This window comes from Pleuronectes platessa, chromosome 11 (assembly GCF_947347685.1).
Source record: "Pleuronectes platessa chromosome 11, fPlePla1.1, whole genome shotgun sequence".
NCBI lineage: Eukaryota > Metazoa > Chordata > Actinopteri > Pleuronectiformes > Pleuronectidae > Pleuronectes > Pleuronectes platessa.
In genome coordinates this window covers 6,742,873-6,756,886 of record NC_070636.1, presented here as the reverse complement: position 1 = coordinate 6,756,886, position 14,014 = coordinate 6,742,873, and the positions used below count along the sequence as shown (strand labels likewise).

General features: G+C 40.6%; 1 protein-coding gene and 1 gene segment (V, D, J or C); one reads left to right on the top strand and one right to left on the bottom strand.

Moving 5' to 3' along the window:
• Positions 1–2,567: 2,567 nt before the first annotated feature.
• On the bottom strand, positions 2,568–8,365 carry zgc:101744 (Receptor expression-enhancing protein 6-like). 2 transcript variants are annotated; one of them, XM_053435055.1, is made up of 6 exons: positions 8,215–8,365; positions 7,980–8,113; positions 4,768–4,861; positions 4,254–4,392; positions 3,429–3,597; positions 2,568–3,211 (listed from the first exon to the last, which is right to left on the bottom strand). In XM_053435055.1, exons 2-6 carry the CDS (start codon positions 8,092–8,094, stop codon positions 3,162–3,164), a joined length of 567 nt encoding a protein of 188 aa, XP_053291030.1. In that variant the 5' UTR covers positions 8,095–8,113; positions 8,215–8,365; the 3' UTR covers positions 2,568–3,161. The 2 variants fall into 2 exon arrangements, with proteins under 2 accessions (XP_053291030.1, XP_053291031.1); XM_053435056.1 differs by having other exon boundaries at positions 3,407–3,597; positions 8,215–8,346.
• Positions 8,366–12,621: 4,256 nt separating this feature from the next.
• LOC128451272 (immunoglobulin lambda variable 3-25-like) lies at positions 12,622–13,266 on the top strand. The segment is given in 2 exon segments: positions 12,622–12,862; positions 12,956–13,266. Coding segments are annotated over 2 exon segments (363 nt in total).
• Positions 13,267–14,014: the final 748 nt, after the last annotated feature.

Sequence of the window (14,014 nt, the reverse complement as noted above, 5' to 3'; positions counted from 1 at the left end):
ATAAAGAGGCAGAGATCAATTCTCCGCCCATGACACAAGATAGTAGAGGATTTCAATCAATTCAGTTACCATCACAAGGGAAGGCGAACAAACCCCAGTGCTACTGAAGGCGCAGTGCTGAGGCAGAGCAGGCCTTGTTTTCAGCTGTGGTTGGTACGTGACGCGCTCAGTGTATGACTCACCACCTCTCCATGCACACCAGACTCACACGAGTGTGTCTCCCTCTGTCGGTGAGTTCTGGTACCTGCAGGGAGGGGAGGCGGGGCCAGTGAGACTCGAGCATGCTGTGTGATTACAAGTAGCATCGATTGTTTCAGTCCAGGGGATGATGAGCACGACAGAAGTAGAGAGAGACTCTAATCATTATGCCCAACAAGACTTAAGAGTGTAACCCAACAGGTTTACAGTGCTTGTAACTCTGAGAGGCCGTAAACCTGCCTTTGTTTACATATTCAGTAATAAGTTTCTCACTATTATTACAAACAAGAAAAAAATCTTTAAAATAAACTCCTAAAAGTGCCTGAAACCATGAGTTGGAGACAAACCATAAAGCCAAGCTATCAACTACATAGACAAGGCTGTTTGGATCTGTATGCTAACATTTGCATGCCAACAACCAAAACATTAATAAATAATATATTTTAGTGATATAGCTCTTTTAACCATTCTGAACGATACTGTACACAGGTTACAAAGTAAAAGCTAATTAATTATTAGATTAGCTTGTAGCCTGAAACTGCTAACATGAGATAATTTGCACAAATAATGTTTCTGCTGCTCACAAAATTAACCTTAAAACTTTTTTAAAACATTAATACATAAACCCTTTGGAGTAGTTTAATATCATTCATCAGTTAAACAGGTCAATAAATTGCTCCTCTTAAATGTTTTTCCCAAATGTTACTGCTCAAAGAAAATATATTTGACTTTTCTCTTATACAAGACTTTTCTATAACTGTGAACTGAATAATTTTATTTTGCATCTTCCAAATGTGCTGACATGACAAAGTACAGCAGAGGCAGGAATGTCTTTAATTTACAGGTATATTGGCATAAATGAAATTAGTCATTTGACCAGCTGATGGCGCTGGAGGAAAGTTTCTTGTAAAAAAGATCAGATCAAACTGTCAATAAAACAGCTAAGATATTTCATAAGTCAAGCTCCTGGATGGTGCTAGAGAAAAATATATATACAAGGCTCTGTGTTTTATTTTAACACTTGTGAACTGTAATGTTTCCTCAATTTCTGAAATACATGTAAAAGATTCAGTCACCTACCTTTGAATTGTTGTAGAGAAAAACATCCTTCCTTCATAGATAAGGTACCAAAATCTCAATGTATGGCTTCCAAGAGAATGAATCTTTTAGTGGAAATATTTTACAAACCAAAGAACAGATCCTGAGTAAACTATATTTACTCAATACTTATTTTGTGACTAGAAATACAACAATGGTAGAAAGTATTAGTAGAAACAGTTTTCCCATCCTCAGAAAACCCATTTTAAATTTGCAGTGTCATTACCAGTGACATGTTCTCAAATCTTAGAGACCTTACATAGAATTGAATGTCGCCTTTACAGCCAAACCTGCTTCAGTGTGCCTGAGCAGCATGTAAGTGGACAAATATATATAAAATGGTTTCATAAATTCTCTCTTTTCCTTCTTTCTTCCTTCCTTTCCTGAGCTCAGCTACTGTTCTAAGTAATTTCAGGTCTTATACTCAACAAAAAGCCTCGGATCAAAGTACGCAGAGCAATTATTGGATTCTCTGTCACATTCCTGTTAAAATCGATAAAGTGGGCCACCGGTGGCTCATGGGAAACGAAACAAACACCCAGCAGACACATTCACAGCGGCCATTTCCAGATGGGGGCCTTCCTCTCCCTGTGGCGGTGTGTGACCATCGCACCGGCCCCGTCCACCATTTCCCATGCATTACATCCACTGCACGAACACAAAAGAGCCTCCCTTTCAGAGCCCCTCAAGCGTGAATACTGAGCCAAACATAAATTAATGTGTGCGTGGTTAGGCTGTCTGAAAGCCGGTAAATGTACTCGAGGGTGACAGGTTAAAAGATCAAGTGGATACGTAAGATGGGAGGGAAATTGTGCATGGCATTTGTACTTCTCTCCATCACAACAAAAAGAACTGCAATTTAAAATGATCTGCAAATTCATCTACAAAATAAGTGGCAAAAATATGTATTTCAAGCCAAAAATTTAATAAAAAGGACATTTTCTATCAGATGTTATTGGAATGTCTCAAGACAGAGCAAGAAATTATGGCTCCATTTACTGCAGATAAAGTTCAAGAATAAGCAAATTTAATGCTGAAGAAAAGGAATGAGAATCCATCCCGCTGAGGTTATGGATCCAGAAACACCATTTCCCCGACTCGCCTCTGCTATAAAAACCAATTACAGAAATCAGTGGTGCATGAACATTGTAATTTGGACCAAATAAAATCCCATTTCCCCAATATGTGAGGAATGAGACTGCTCGACTAGACGGCCCCAGAAGAAACCGAAATGAATCTGAAAGCTTAAAGTCAGACACAAAGACATCATGTTCAGTTTGACAGGATTTCCAGTTTTACTGTTTCAACACCATGAGATGATAAATTAAGACATATCAAAAGAAAGAAGTCATCCAGTTAAACAGAGTGAGAACCATCACACAGGCTCATGCAGACTTTGAGTTCGGCTTGGCACTCGGACATTAAGGCTTTTAAAAGAGCAACGCAGACACTGACAACATGTAAAAGTTTAAGAATGTTAGAAAATGCTGTTTTTAAGGCAACCTCCTTCTGTGAGAGTGTAAGCAGCATCAGTTCTCTGTCTCAAATGGCTCAAGTGGACAAGATAAAGATAACATCCCCAGTGTGGCTGAGACCTGCTGGTACACAATCGACCTACATCTTCCCACTTAGTGACACACAACAAGAAAGAAAACAATATCTAGTTAAAGTGTCACAGTTTCACCGATTGTCTTAGCAGTGCCAATGGCAGTAAAGCGACATGGATGAGTGTGAAGCTTCATTTCACCAAATGAGGGGGGGGGGGGGAGGGTCATCATTCGTCACGGAAGGGAGCGAACAAACAAACAGTCTCTCAGTCAACTACACAAACAGGCACATAGACACACAAAGCCCTCCGGTGTGTCTCACTGGCTCTTGTCATGGTTCTTGTCTTCGTTGAGGACCTGGTTAACAGCTGATGAAAAAAACAGAGAAAGAAAAACACACATTTTTGCCAAAAGATAAAAAAATAACACATTCATATATAACTGATGACTGTGTTGGGTGATGTATTTTTAGAGTGTGACAAATGTGAGGTGACTCACAAGTTCGTCTGCTGTGAGAATGCGTAGCTTGCGGACATACAGTATGTGAGTGTGGCTATACGAACATGTACACGGTGGTTGTCTCACCCTCCCTTGTTACAGCGTCCGTGATGGTCTTGGCCTTCGCAGTCAGATCGCTCACCACGTTTTCCATCGCGACTTGGTGTTTCAGGAAAAACGGCCGGATCAGGCGCTTGTACATGATTTCGGAACCGTTCCACGTCACTGGGGCCATACACCACATCAGGAACAAACACTGATGGAAGAGCAGTAGGGAGATCTCAGATATTTGGCTGCTGTAACTTCCTGTCTACATAATATTGAAATAGCGCGATTATTGACAGCAAATGTGACCCACTGGAAAATGAAAAAAATGAAGTTCAATCATTGAAATCAAGCAGTGTTAATAAATCACAGCGATAATGATCATGGTGACTGGGTTGAAACAACATGGACAGTGAAGGTGACTTCAAACAGTCAAAGCAGAATTCCTGATATGTGAGGTCCCTTTGTCTCAGGATGTCAGCTACAACATAGTCCCGCTAATTGGGAAAAACTCATGTACCAGGGCAAAAGGGAACTGATGGGAATATCACAGCCCAGTTACATACATTTAAGGCTTCTACTATATGTTATACTTTACTTTTTCTACATTAATATGAGCACATTTAGAAAGCTATTGCCTCCTAAGATCTTCAAAGAGAGAACAGAATGTTTTCACTGCCGTCTGTTGACAATCAGCAAGATAACTAAAAAACTGTGGAAGAGAGTTTCATGACATTTTGTGGCCAGGTCGATCGTAGGAAAAAAGGAAGTTGTCAACCTCATACAGAGGAGGTAGAGAGTTAAAGTATAAAGCAATTGGTACCAGATATCACCAAAAGAAAAACACTGGCTTAAAGGTCAGCCTACCTTGCTAGCATAGTAAAAGGGGAACCAGGAGAGGAAGATGTCAGAGAAGGCCTCAACGATGCTGAAGAGCCCATAGACGACCCAGTAGGTCAGCCACTGGGTGTCATCCTCCTTCACATTGCTCTCGATGGCCTTGATGCTGCGTGGACGGGAAAACATGTTTGATTAAGGAGAGTGAACAGGTCACAACGTAAAACAGTCCATAACAAATTTAAACTCACTCGATGTTAAAACCCTGAACTCTTAAGAAAAACCTTTACTCTCGTTATAAATCAAGTAAGAAGTACAGTCCTTTTCTCATAGACTTCCTTTTGCAGTCGCCCTCTGTTGGTCATTCAAGAGAAAACAAGTTTCAGGCACTCCTGCATTGAATTAAATTTCTGGACCCGGGGTGTGCGTCCATTTTAACAAACAGTCTATACATGATACAAACCTCCACTGAATGTTAATAATGTGTTGATTGAATACACACAGTTTTGCTTTGGTATTTATTGAATTCATACGTCATACATACGAGAAATATGCTGGATAGAGGAAGCCAATCAGGTTGCAGAGCAGCGATGCTCCATGTCCAAACAGGAGGTAGAGCCCGAGGAAACTCAGAGCACCTGCAGAGGGAGGAAAACGAGAGGCAGCACTGAGGTGAGAACAGAGGGCCAGACGGGAGGGCGAGGGCGAGGCTATCCTGTTACCTGACAAACATGGCTAGGGTTCATTTGTTTTCAGCAGACTGTCTCAGAGCAGGATGTCAGGGCTGCACAGTACCAGGATCAGGAGGAGTCCCGCACACAAGTCAAACACCGATATACAAATCCCCCAGGGGAAGAGCACACAAAGCTCACACACTCCTGTGGCTGACACGTCTCATGCATGTGAAAGATTCCACAAATACAGCTGCTTTTCAATCTTTTACTATTACTGTGTATGTGTGATGGACAAAGTGGGACTAAAGCAGATATATATGTCATTAGTATGCTAAGACATGTTTGTCAATGGGTCTTATTCATGCAGCTATCCGAAGCACACTCTGATACTGTTTGAGCTCTTTACATCTCATTTGTTTGTCCTGACAAATACACAAATATCCACCTGACTCCCCGTCTTGCCCAGCTCGCTTTAATGAAGGAAACTGGAGGAACTGGTTGGAATGGAAGAGATAACTGCTAACACGAGCAGACACTTTGCATAGGGAAATCATAAACTGATATATATTTTTACTGGTGATGAATTATAAAAAGCTTTTTAACTGTCACACACACATCTCCAAACATGAATGCCATCTGCTTCTAAACTGTAAGCACTGCTCTAAGGACATTGAAAATAAATGCATTCATGTGACATGATGCATATCCACGGCAATAAATAAAAGCCGTTCTCTCTTCAGGAATAGACTGGAGATCAAAAAAGACATTGTACAGCTGTTTAATCCCATAATGTGCTGTAGGACTGTAACTGCTCATCACAGAGTTGCATGACTTTTCAATTTAAGTCCATTGAATCGCCAATAACTCCTTCTCCGGGGGTTTAGCTGCACACACAGCGGAGATGAGGTCTCTCTGCTCCAGGCAGCAGTTAAGAGTCTTAACACTTCCCTGTGTCACATGAGTTGGCATGAACCCGAGACGTCTCTCGGCTAAACGGAGGCCGGTCTCACTGTTTTGTAACTGTTCAACAGACACGACTGGATCAAGGCTAAAAGTACAACAGGGTATGTAGGTGAGCCAACGTGGAAGGAATGGGTTTTTTTTTTAAACACAAACCATTATCAGTGAACATGTTTGTTACAAACCTGCAGTGTGGCCAAAGTATGACTGTGGCTGATCCCTCGTAAACAAGATAGTTGAGCGGACAGGTATAATCTGTCTGGTTCCACCTTCGGCTAACTGCAGGTTACAGGACAGGGAAGTGCTATTTGCATATAATGCTCAGTATTTGCTTGGAGAGCCAGTTTGCTTGCATATGAGGAATGGAAAAAAAAAAATGTTTTTATAAGCAGATCTGACTGAACTCCAAGCGACACCGACAGAATCTGCTAAACTGACATTCTTGATCGTATCAAAGTTTTATTATTAAATCCTGTGTTGACAGTATTGCCTCTGACGGGGGGCTAGGCCTCTTTTACTAAATGGCACTTCTTTAAAGCTGATGTTTACATATACATCAGGTGTAATTAGCCTATGGAACATGCATCACTAATGAAGGAAATGTCAGCTAATAAGAGCCTGGAAATTGCAGTTCAGACTTTATGTGCCTGGGGTATTTTAGAATAGGCTGCAAACTAACTGCTGTTTTAATATGAGCCTGAACGAGTTCTTGGTTCTCCATTAATATCGAGGGAACTGAGCTTTCAAGTGTCAAAAACTAGCCTCAAATCAGTCAGACGACAACACTGGGGTTATCTCTCGTGAGGGAGGCGTTTAACCTTTTAAAAACTCTACCTGAAAATAACCACAATATTCAGGCTTATTTGCAAACAGGCTTTTGCTCCAGATCTGAATGCGGCTCCCATAACACACGTTCACATAATGTTTGTTTGACTGCAAGTGGGTGTTGCTCACTTCCCAACACAGATCAATTCCGGGTATTAAGCAGACAAACAGTGGTTTGAATGTAGGTCACCCTGGCTAACCCGTTTCCTGTTGTCATCGCACACATCATGTTGCCAGTGGAGCCCGAGGTGCTCTGTCTTCATTGACTCCTGATGTGCACAGTGACTACAGAGCAGTCTTGTCAAAAGGAGACTTTTAAGAGTGAACAGAGAGAGCAGCCTGCGGTTGGATAACCAGTCACCCTGAATATCTCGGCCCGGCCCTGGATATTTGAGGACGTGATAAAAATACCCCTGGGAGATTTGGGGGGGTGGTGGTGGTCCTGAAATACTAAGAGGCAGTTCATTCAATATTATCATGTACCAGTGGAGTGCCCATTCTGAACATGCCTTTACGGAATGGGCTGTTCTCTTGGCCTGTGCGGTTATGCATCGGAGCTACTTCAGCATTATTGTTCCTAGTCATCAGTGAGTCCTCCTCAAACACTTATACAATAAACTGTCACTTCTGTATTGACTCCATGCCAGGACGGTGTGTGCGGAGCGCTCTTTATAAACAGTCTAGGGTGCAGAGGGAAGTTAGGTTGCCCGTTTATTCGAACTTTAATAACACTGAACCTATCGCATCACATCGAAATTGTGACACCAAACTTGCAAAATGTGCATCTGCAGATGTTTGCGAAATCCGTGGGTAAGATAAGAGTTTTGCAATGATGAAATGACACATTACTTGCTTAGTTTGCACATTTACTCCTGCACAGCTGTTGGCCTCTCTCGAGTTTTATTGTGTCTAGCTTTCACTTGGAATCCCTGTGATACTTACTCTGTTCTGCACCAAACACACCAGAGCGAACTCCTTGCATGTGGGAACCTACTTGACTCTGGAATAGGTGCAACGTGCACGGCGGATTAAATAGCAGTCTCCAATCTTTGAAAGTGAACTTTGATATTTGAGTGTGGTGATAAACCCGAGGCCCGCTTACAGGACCTGAAACCACAGTGAACAGTCACAGACAGTCTGGTGACTTTCAGTTAAACTAACTGACGCCGGCTTTGTTTGCTTTCACATGAAGACTGTGGGTGTTTGGCCTCGAGCTGGTTAACGGACCCTCGTCCAGCGTGTGTGTCTCAGAAGAACGTGGACACGCTGACAGAAGGGTTTAGAGACGTGGACATACCCAGGCTGATGTATTCCCTCTTCACCCCGGTCTTCTGCTCCAGCGTCGCCAGCAGATCGGTGACAAAGTTCTTCTCGTGGAGAACAGCCACGAAACGCTCCTTCAACTGACTCATCGTGGGGCCTGGCAGATTCCTGTGGTCACAAACCGCACAAGACACAGGGCCAAGTCACACACGTCGATGCTGCGGGTTTCTAGGACAGAATTCAAAACGTGTTTTGTGTTTTTCACGAACCTTTTCTCGCTGCTTCGCCAGAAAACCGCTCCGCTCTCTGGGCCAACGGTTGCAGAATGACTGACGGTGAGGGGAGGAGTCAGAAAACCACCCGCTGACCAATCACGGAGCAGCGCTGAGTAAAGTTCACTGCTGCAGGTGATTAAAGAAACGGTTTGAGCTATTGACTGTAGAGGCTGTGTTTATAGAAACGGTTATATAGAGTCTTTGGACTGTGTTTAGATATAGACTCTATACAGCTTTATTTAAACTGTGTATATCTCTGTAGAGACGGTTTTTGGACTGCGTTTAGATATATAAACTGTATATATCTTTATATAAACTGCAAATATGTTATACAGACAGTCTAGACTGTGTTTTGATATATATATATAGATAGATATAGATACTCTTTGGACTGTGTATAGATATATAAACTGTATATATCTTTATAAAAACTGTATATATCTATATAGAGAAGCTCTATGGACTGTGTTTAGATATATAAACTGTATATATTTTTATATAATGTATATATTTGTATAAAACTTTATATATGTTATACAGATAGTCTATAGACAGTGTTTTGATATATATAAATATATAAATACTGTATATAGCTTTATATAAACTGTATACATCTCTAAAGAGAAGGTCTATGGACTGTGTATAGATATATAAACTGTGTATATCTTTATATAAACTGCATATATGTTATACAGATAATCTATACACTATGTTTTAATATATATATATATACACTCCTGATCAAAATCTTAAGACCAGTTAAAAAATTGCATGAATTTGCATTTTGCACTGTTGAATCTTAGGAAGGTTCTAAGTAGAGTTTCAAAATGCAAAAAGAAGAAATGGGAACAAGAGCCCAAAAGTTGTGAGCAGGCAATTTATTGAAAACAAAAATTTAACTGAAGTAAGCTGTTCATCAGCTGATCAAAAGTTTAAGACCACAGCTAAAAAAAAAAAAAAAACTCCTAAAACAGAAATTAAAGTGTCAAAAACTGACTCAGTGATGAGTAGCTCCACCATTATTGTTGATTACTTCACAAATTCGTTTTGGCATGCTTGATGCAAGTGTTTCCAAAAGGCTGGTGCGAATGTTGCGCCAAGTGGTGAAGATGGCTTCACGAAGGGCATCCACTGTCTGGAACTGAAGTCCATTTTTGTAAACTTCCCTTGCCATCCATCCCCAAATGTTCTCAATTGGATTAAGATCAGGGGAACACGCAGGATGGTCCAAAAGAGTGATGTTATTCTCCTGGAAAAAAGTCTTGGTCAGACGGGCATTGTGAATTGGAGCGTTGTCCTGCTGAAAAACCAAGTCGTTACCACACAGACGAGGGCCCTCAGTCCTGAGGGATGCCCGCTGCAACATCTCCACATAGCCAGCTGCTGTTTGACGCCCCTGCACAACCTGGAGCTCCATTGTTCCATTGAAGGAAAAAGCACCCCAGATCATGATGGCGCCCCCTCCACTGTGCCGTGTAGAAAACATCTCAGGTAGGGAGAGCGTGGCTTAGGGATAGAGCGGGTGTTTGCAACAAGAAGGTTGCCGGTTTGAATCCCACTCTTTCCCATCTGTATGTCTAAGTGTCCTTGGCAAGATACTGAACCCCTAAAAATGGCCCCTCATAAATGCTGAGTGTTCTAAAAATGTAAGTCGCTTTGGACAAAAGCGTCAGCTAAATGACATGTAATGTAATAATGTGGCATCTCCTTGTCATGCCAGTAACGTTGGAAGCCATCAGGACCATCAAGGTTAAATTTTTTCTCGTCAGAGAATAAAACTTTCTTCCACCTTTGAATGTCCCATGTTTGGTGCTCCCTTGCAAAGTCTAAACGGGCAATTTTGTGGCGTTGAAGGAGACGTGGCCTTTGAAGACGTTTCTTGTTTTTGAAGCTCTTCCTTCGCAGATGCCGTCTGATGGTTATTGGGCGGCAGTCAGCACCAGTAATGGCCTTAATTTGGGACGAGGATCGTCCCGTGTCTTGACGGACAGCCATTCGGATCCTCCGGCTCAGCGCCGGTGAGATTTTTTTGGGTCTACCACTTGATTTTTTTGTTCCATAACCCTGAGGATCTTTTAAGAAATGCAAAATGACTGTCTTACTGCGTCCAACCTCAGCAGCGATGGCACGTTGTGAGAGGCCTTGTTTATGCAGTTCAACAATCCTACCACGTTCAAAGACGGTGAGCTTTTTTGCCTTTGCCATCAAGAGATCTTCACAGTGTGATTACTTGACAGGAAATGACATGGAATCCAAGTTTTTGCACAGATTTTGGCTTTTAAAGGCTGTGGTCTTAAACTTTTGATCAGCTGATGAACAGCCTGTTTGAGTTAAATTGTTGTTTTCAATAAATTGCCTGCTCACAACTTTTGGTCTCTTGTTCCCATTTCTTCTTTTTGCATTTTGAAGCTCTACTTAGAACCTTCCTAAGATCCAACAGTGCAAAATTCAAATTCATGCAATTTTTTAACTGGTCTTAAGATTTTGATCAGGAGTGTATATATATATATATATATATATATATAAATATATATATATATAACCTCTATACAACTTTATTTAAACTGCAAATATTTTATACAGACAGTCTATAGACTGTGTTTTGATATACAGTATATACTCTATATATCTTTGTATAAGTTATAAATATTTATAGAGACAGTCTATATGCTGTATACATCTTCATATAGATTGTTTGTGGACTCTATATAAACAGTGTATATCTTCATAAAGACATATAGACTGCACATATTAATATATTAATAGAGACATCTGAAGAATGTATACAACCTCATATTAACTGTATATATATTTATACAGTCTCTAGGCTGTATACATCTTTATATGTATTGTTTGTGGACTCTATATTTGTATTAAATGTTTTTAAAGACATAAAGACTGCACATATGTGTATAGAGACGTTCTCTTTCTGATTCTACATATTTTATATAGACTGCCAACATCTGTATATAGACTCTATATAAGTATATTAATAATATATCATTATATTATATATATTACAAAATAAATATATTAAATATACTTTTGAGACTTTCAAGAGACCTTATTATTACCATTATATAGACCTTATGTATCATTTTATTGTATTTATTTATTTACAGTATAATGACATATATGGTCTATATATCATTTTATAGTAATCAGACTGTCTCTACCTTCATATATAGAGTCTATCTAATTAAGGTCTCTTAAGGCTTCATGATAGATTTTTGAGGCTCTTTCTATTCACATGGTTTTATCTTTATTACCAGATGCAGTTTGCTCAGTTTGAATGGAATTGAGATGTAACACTTTATTTCGAAAAAATCGAATGAGCCTGATACTCGTAAAATTCACCTTCACATTTAGTCTGATTGATACTCAGAGTATTTTCTCAGAGGGTGAGAATACTTAAATAAAACAGAGGCCTGGGGTCACTGAGGTCAGATGACTCTTACTTACTTACTTCTTTCTCTAATATCAGAGCTGCATGAAATGACTGATGTACATGGTGATGAAAAGGTTGAACAAGGACAGAAAACAAAATCAGCCTCACACCATGATGGAGTTATTGATGATGGTGAACTGCCAGCAGAGGGCAGTGTGCGTCTACTCATAGACATGAAGGGATATTCCTGAGGGAGAGAGTTACTCCCAGAGCAGCTTCCTGGCTTCAGTGTTCAGTCACAGTTGGATTTAGTTGAGGAAACAAAATCACTTGGTCAGACTTTGATACATTTCTTGGTTTGGGATGAAATAGTCCATTAACAACAATCACATTCAAAGGTTTTCTGGTAAAAAGCCTTGAAGACAAACTTCTCCCATGTGTGCAGACCAGAACTTTTCAAAGTCAGACACAGAAGTGAAAGTTCCTTCATGTGATGTCCACATGTTCTCACTCAGTGTCACCTCTTCCTCTCAGTTTCATAAAGACAGGTGCACTCAAATGTATTTTGCATGAATTTTATGCATCGCTGCTCCTCAGAGTTAAAGTCACACAGAGTCTGAACGTAAGATGAGCCTGAGGTGGTGGTGGGGGGGGCGTTGATCATAAACTTTATTAATTCATTATCATTTACGTGGATGCACAGGTCTGCACTTTTATAAATTTGATGATAAAATATTTGTTAAAATTTGTGTTAATTCTAAACATTGAGAGACAACAAGTTAATTTAACTTTGTCATCAATTAATATTTCGAAAAGAAGTTTGACAAAATTTGAAAGTTGTTAAACAAACAGGATGCTTCAAAAGAATTAAAACAAAATGTTTTGAAAATTCTATTGTACATCTACTCACTCTGTAATTCAAGGGGAACGAAATACACATATTTGCATCAATAAAAGTGACACAATTTAAATCCAGATGCTGATGACCCTCAGTTCTGCTTCTTCATATTTAGCGTAAATCCAAACAGCAACGCTCCTGAGTTTGTGTCCCACGTCACCTTCAGTCCGCTCAGAGCAGAGGAATCATTTCCATAGAGAGGAGGCTTTGCATCGTCAGCTGATCCTCCACTGAACTGAGAAGCTTTATAGTCCTGTGACTCCAACTCTGCAGGACTCAGACCCGTCAGTCGACCACAACCACCATGACTCTCATCACCCTCCTCATCTGGATGCTGGCCTGCTGCAGCTTCACAGGTTCAGTCACTCAGCAACATTTCAGACGTGATGCGCTGCCTGTTCTCTCTCTTCACCTCCGCTGATTAATGTATGATTTGTGTTTGTGTGCAGGATGCAGCGGCCAGGTGACTGTGACTCAGCCTCCAGTCGTGACATTTACTCCAGGATCCACGGTCACGCTGACCTGTAAAACCAACACTGCTATTAGCACTAGTTATATGTCCTGGTACCAGCAGAAACCTGGACAGGCTCCCAAGCTTCTTATATACCAAACAACAGGTCTATTTTCAGGAATTCCCTCTCGATTCAGTGGCAGTGGCTCTGGTTCTAGCTTCACCTTAACCATCAGTGGTGTTCAGGCTGAAGATGTTGGAGATTATTACTGTCTTGGTACTGTTGGCGATGGAAAGTTCACACAGTGATTTAGAGCCGTACAAAAACCTCCCTCAGTTTGACTGAAGTGAAACTGGTCTGCTGCAGCTGCACAGAGAATAACTGGTCCAGTGAACACAACACAAGTCTTCAAGCAGAGCGGCAATGAAGCTAAACACAACTGAAACAAACTCACAGTTTAAATGTTCAGAAATCTCCAAACAAAGCCCCATGAAACCAACTTTTAGTTAAAACCTAAAACGGCTAAATGTCTGTGTCAGATGAGGAGGGGGTGAGATGGGTTAACTTAAACTCTATTACTTCACTATCATTAACGTGGATGCACATGTTTAATTTTGACTATATAATATTTGTTTGAAGATTGTAGTGATGTGGTTCATGTGTTTCTTTGTAGGGGGGGGTTTGGGTCAATGTAGGCTCCCCAGGTACCTTTTACCTGAGGCCCCTAAAGTCCCTTGAAACGCCCCTGGAGTCCCAGAAATGAGTTTTCATGGTGATTCTCTGGTGGAGCAGTGAACGCTGCGTTGACCGGCCGAGTTGCACGTGTTGTAAACGGAGCTGTATCGTAAAAAACCTGCCTCAACTAGTTGCTCTACAGAATGAGTTCTAACAGAAAACTACAATAAACACAGAGAATATATACGATGTATTATAAAACACATTGAGCTCATTCAACCAGCACATCCTGCAAGTTTAAAACCAGAGTAAAACTTTTTCTTCCGTTACTTATTGACATTAATATGAATTGTGAGGAAAGTCCTACAAACTACTAATGTG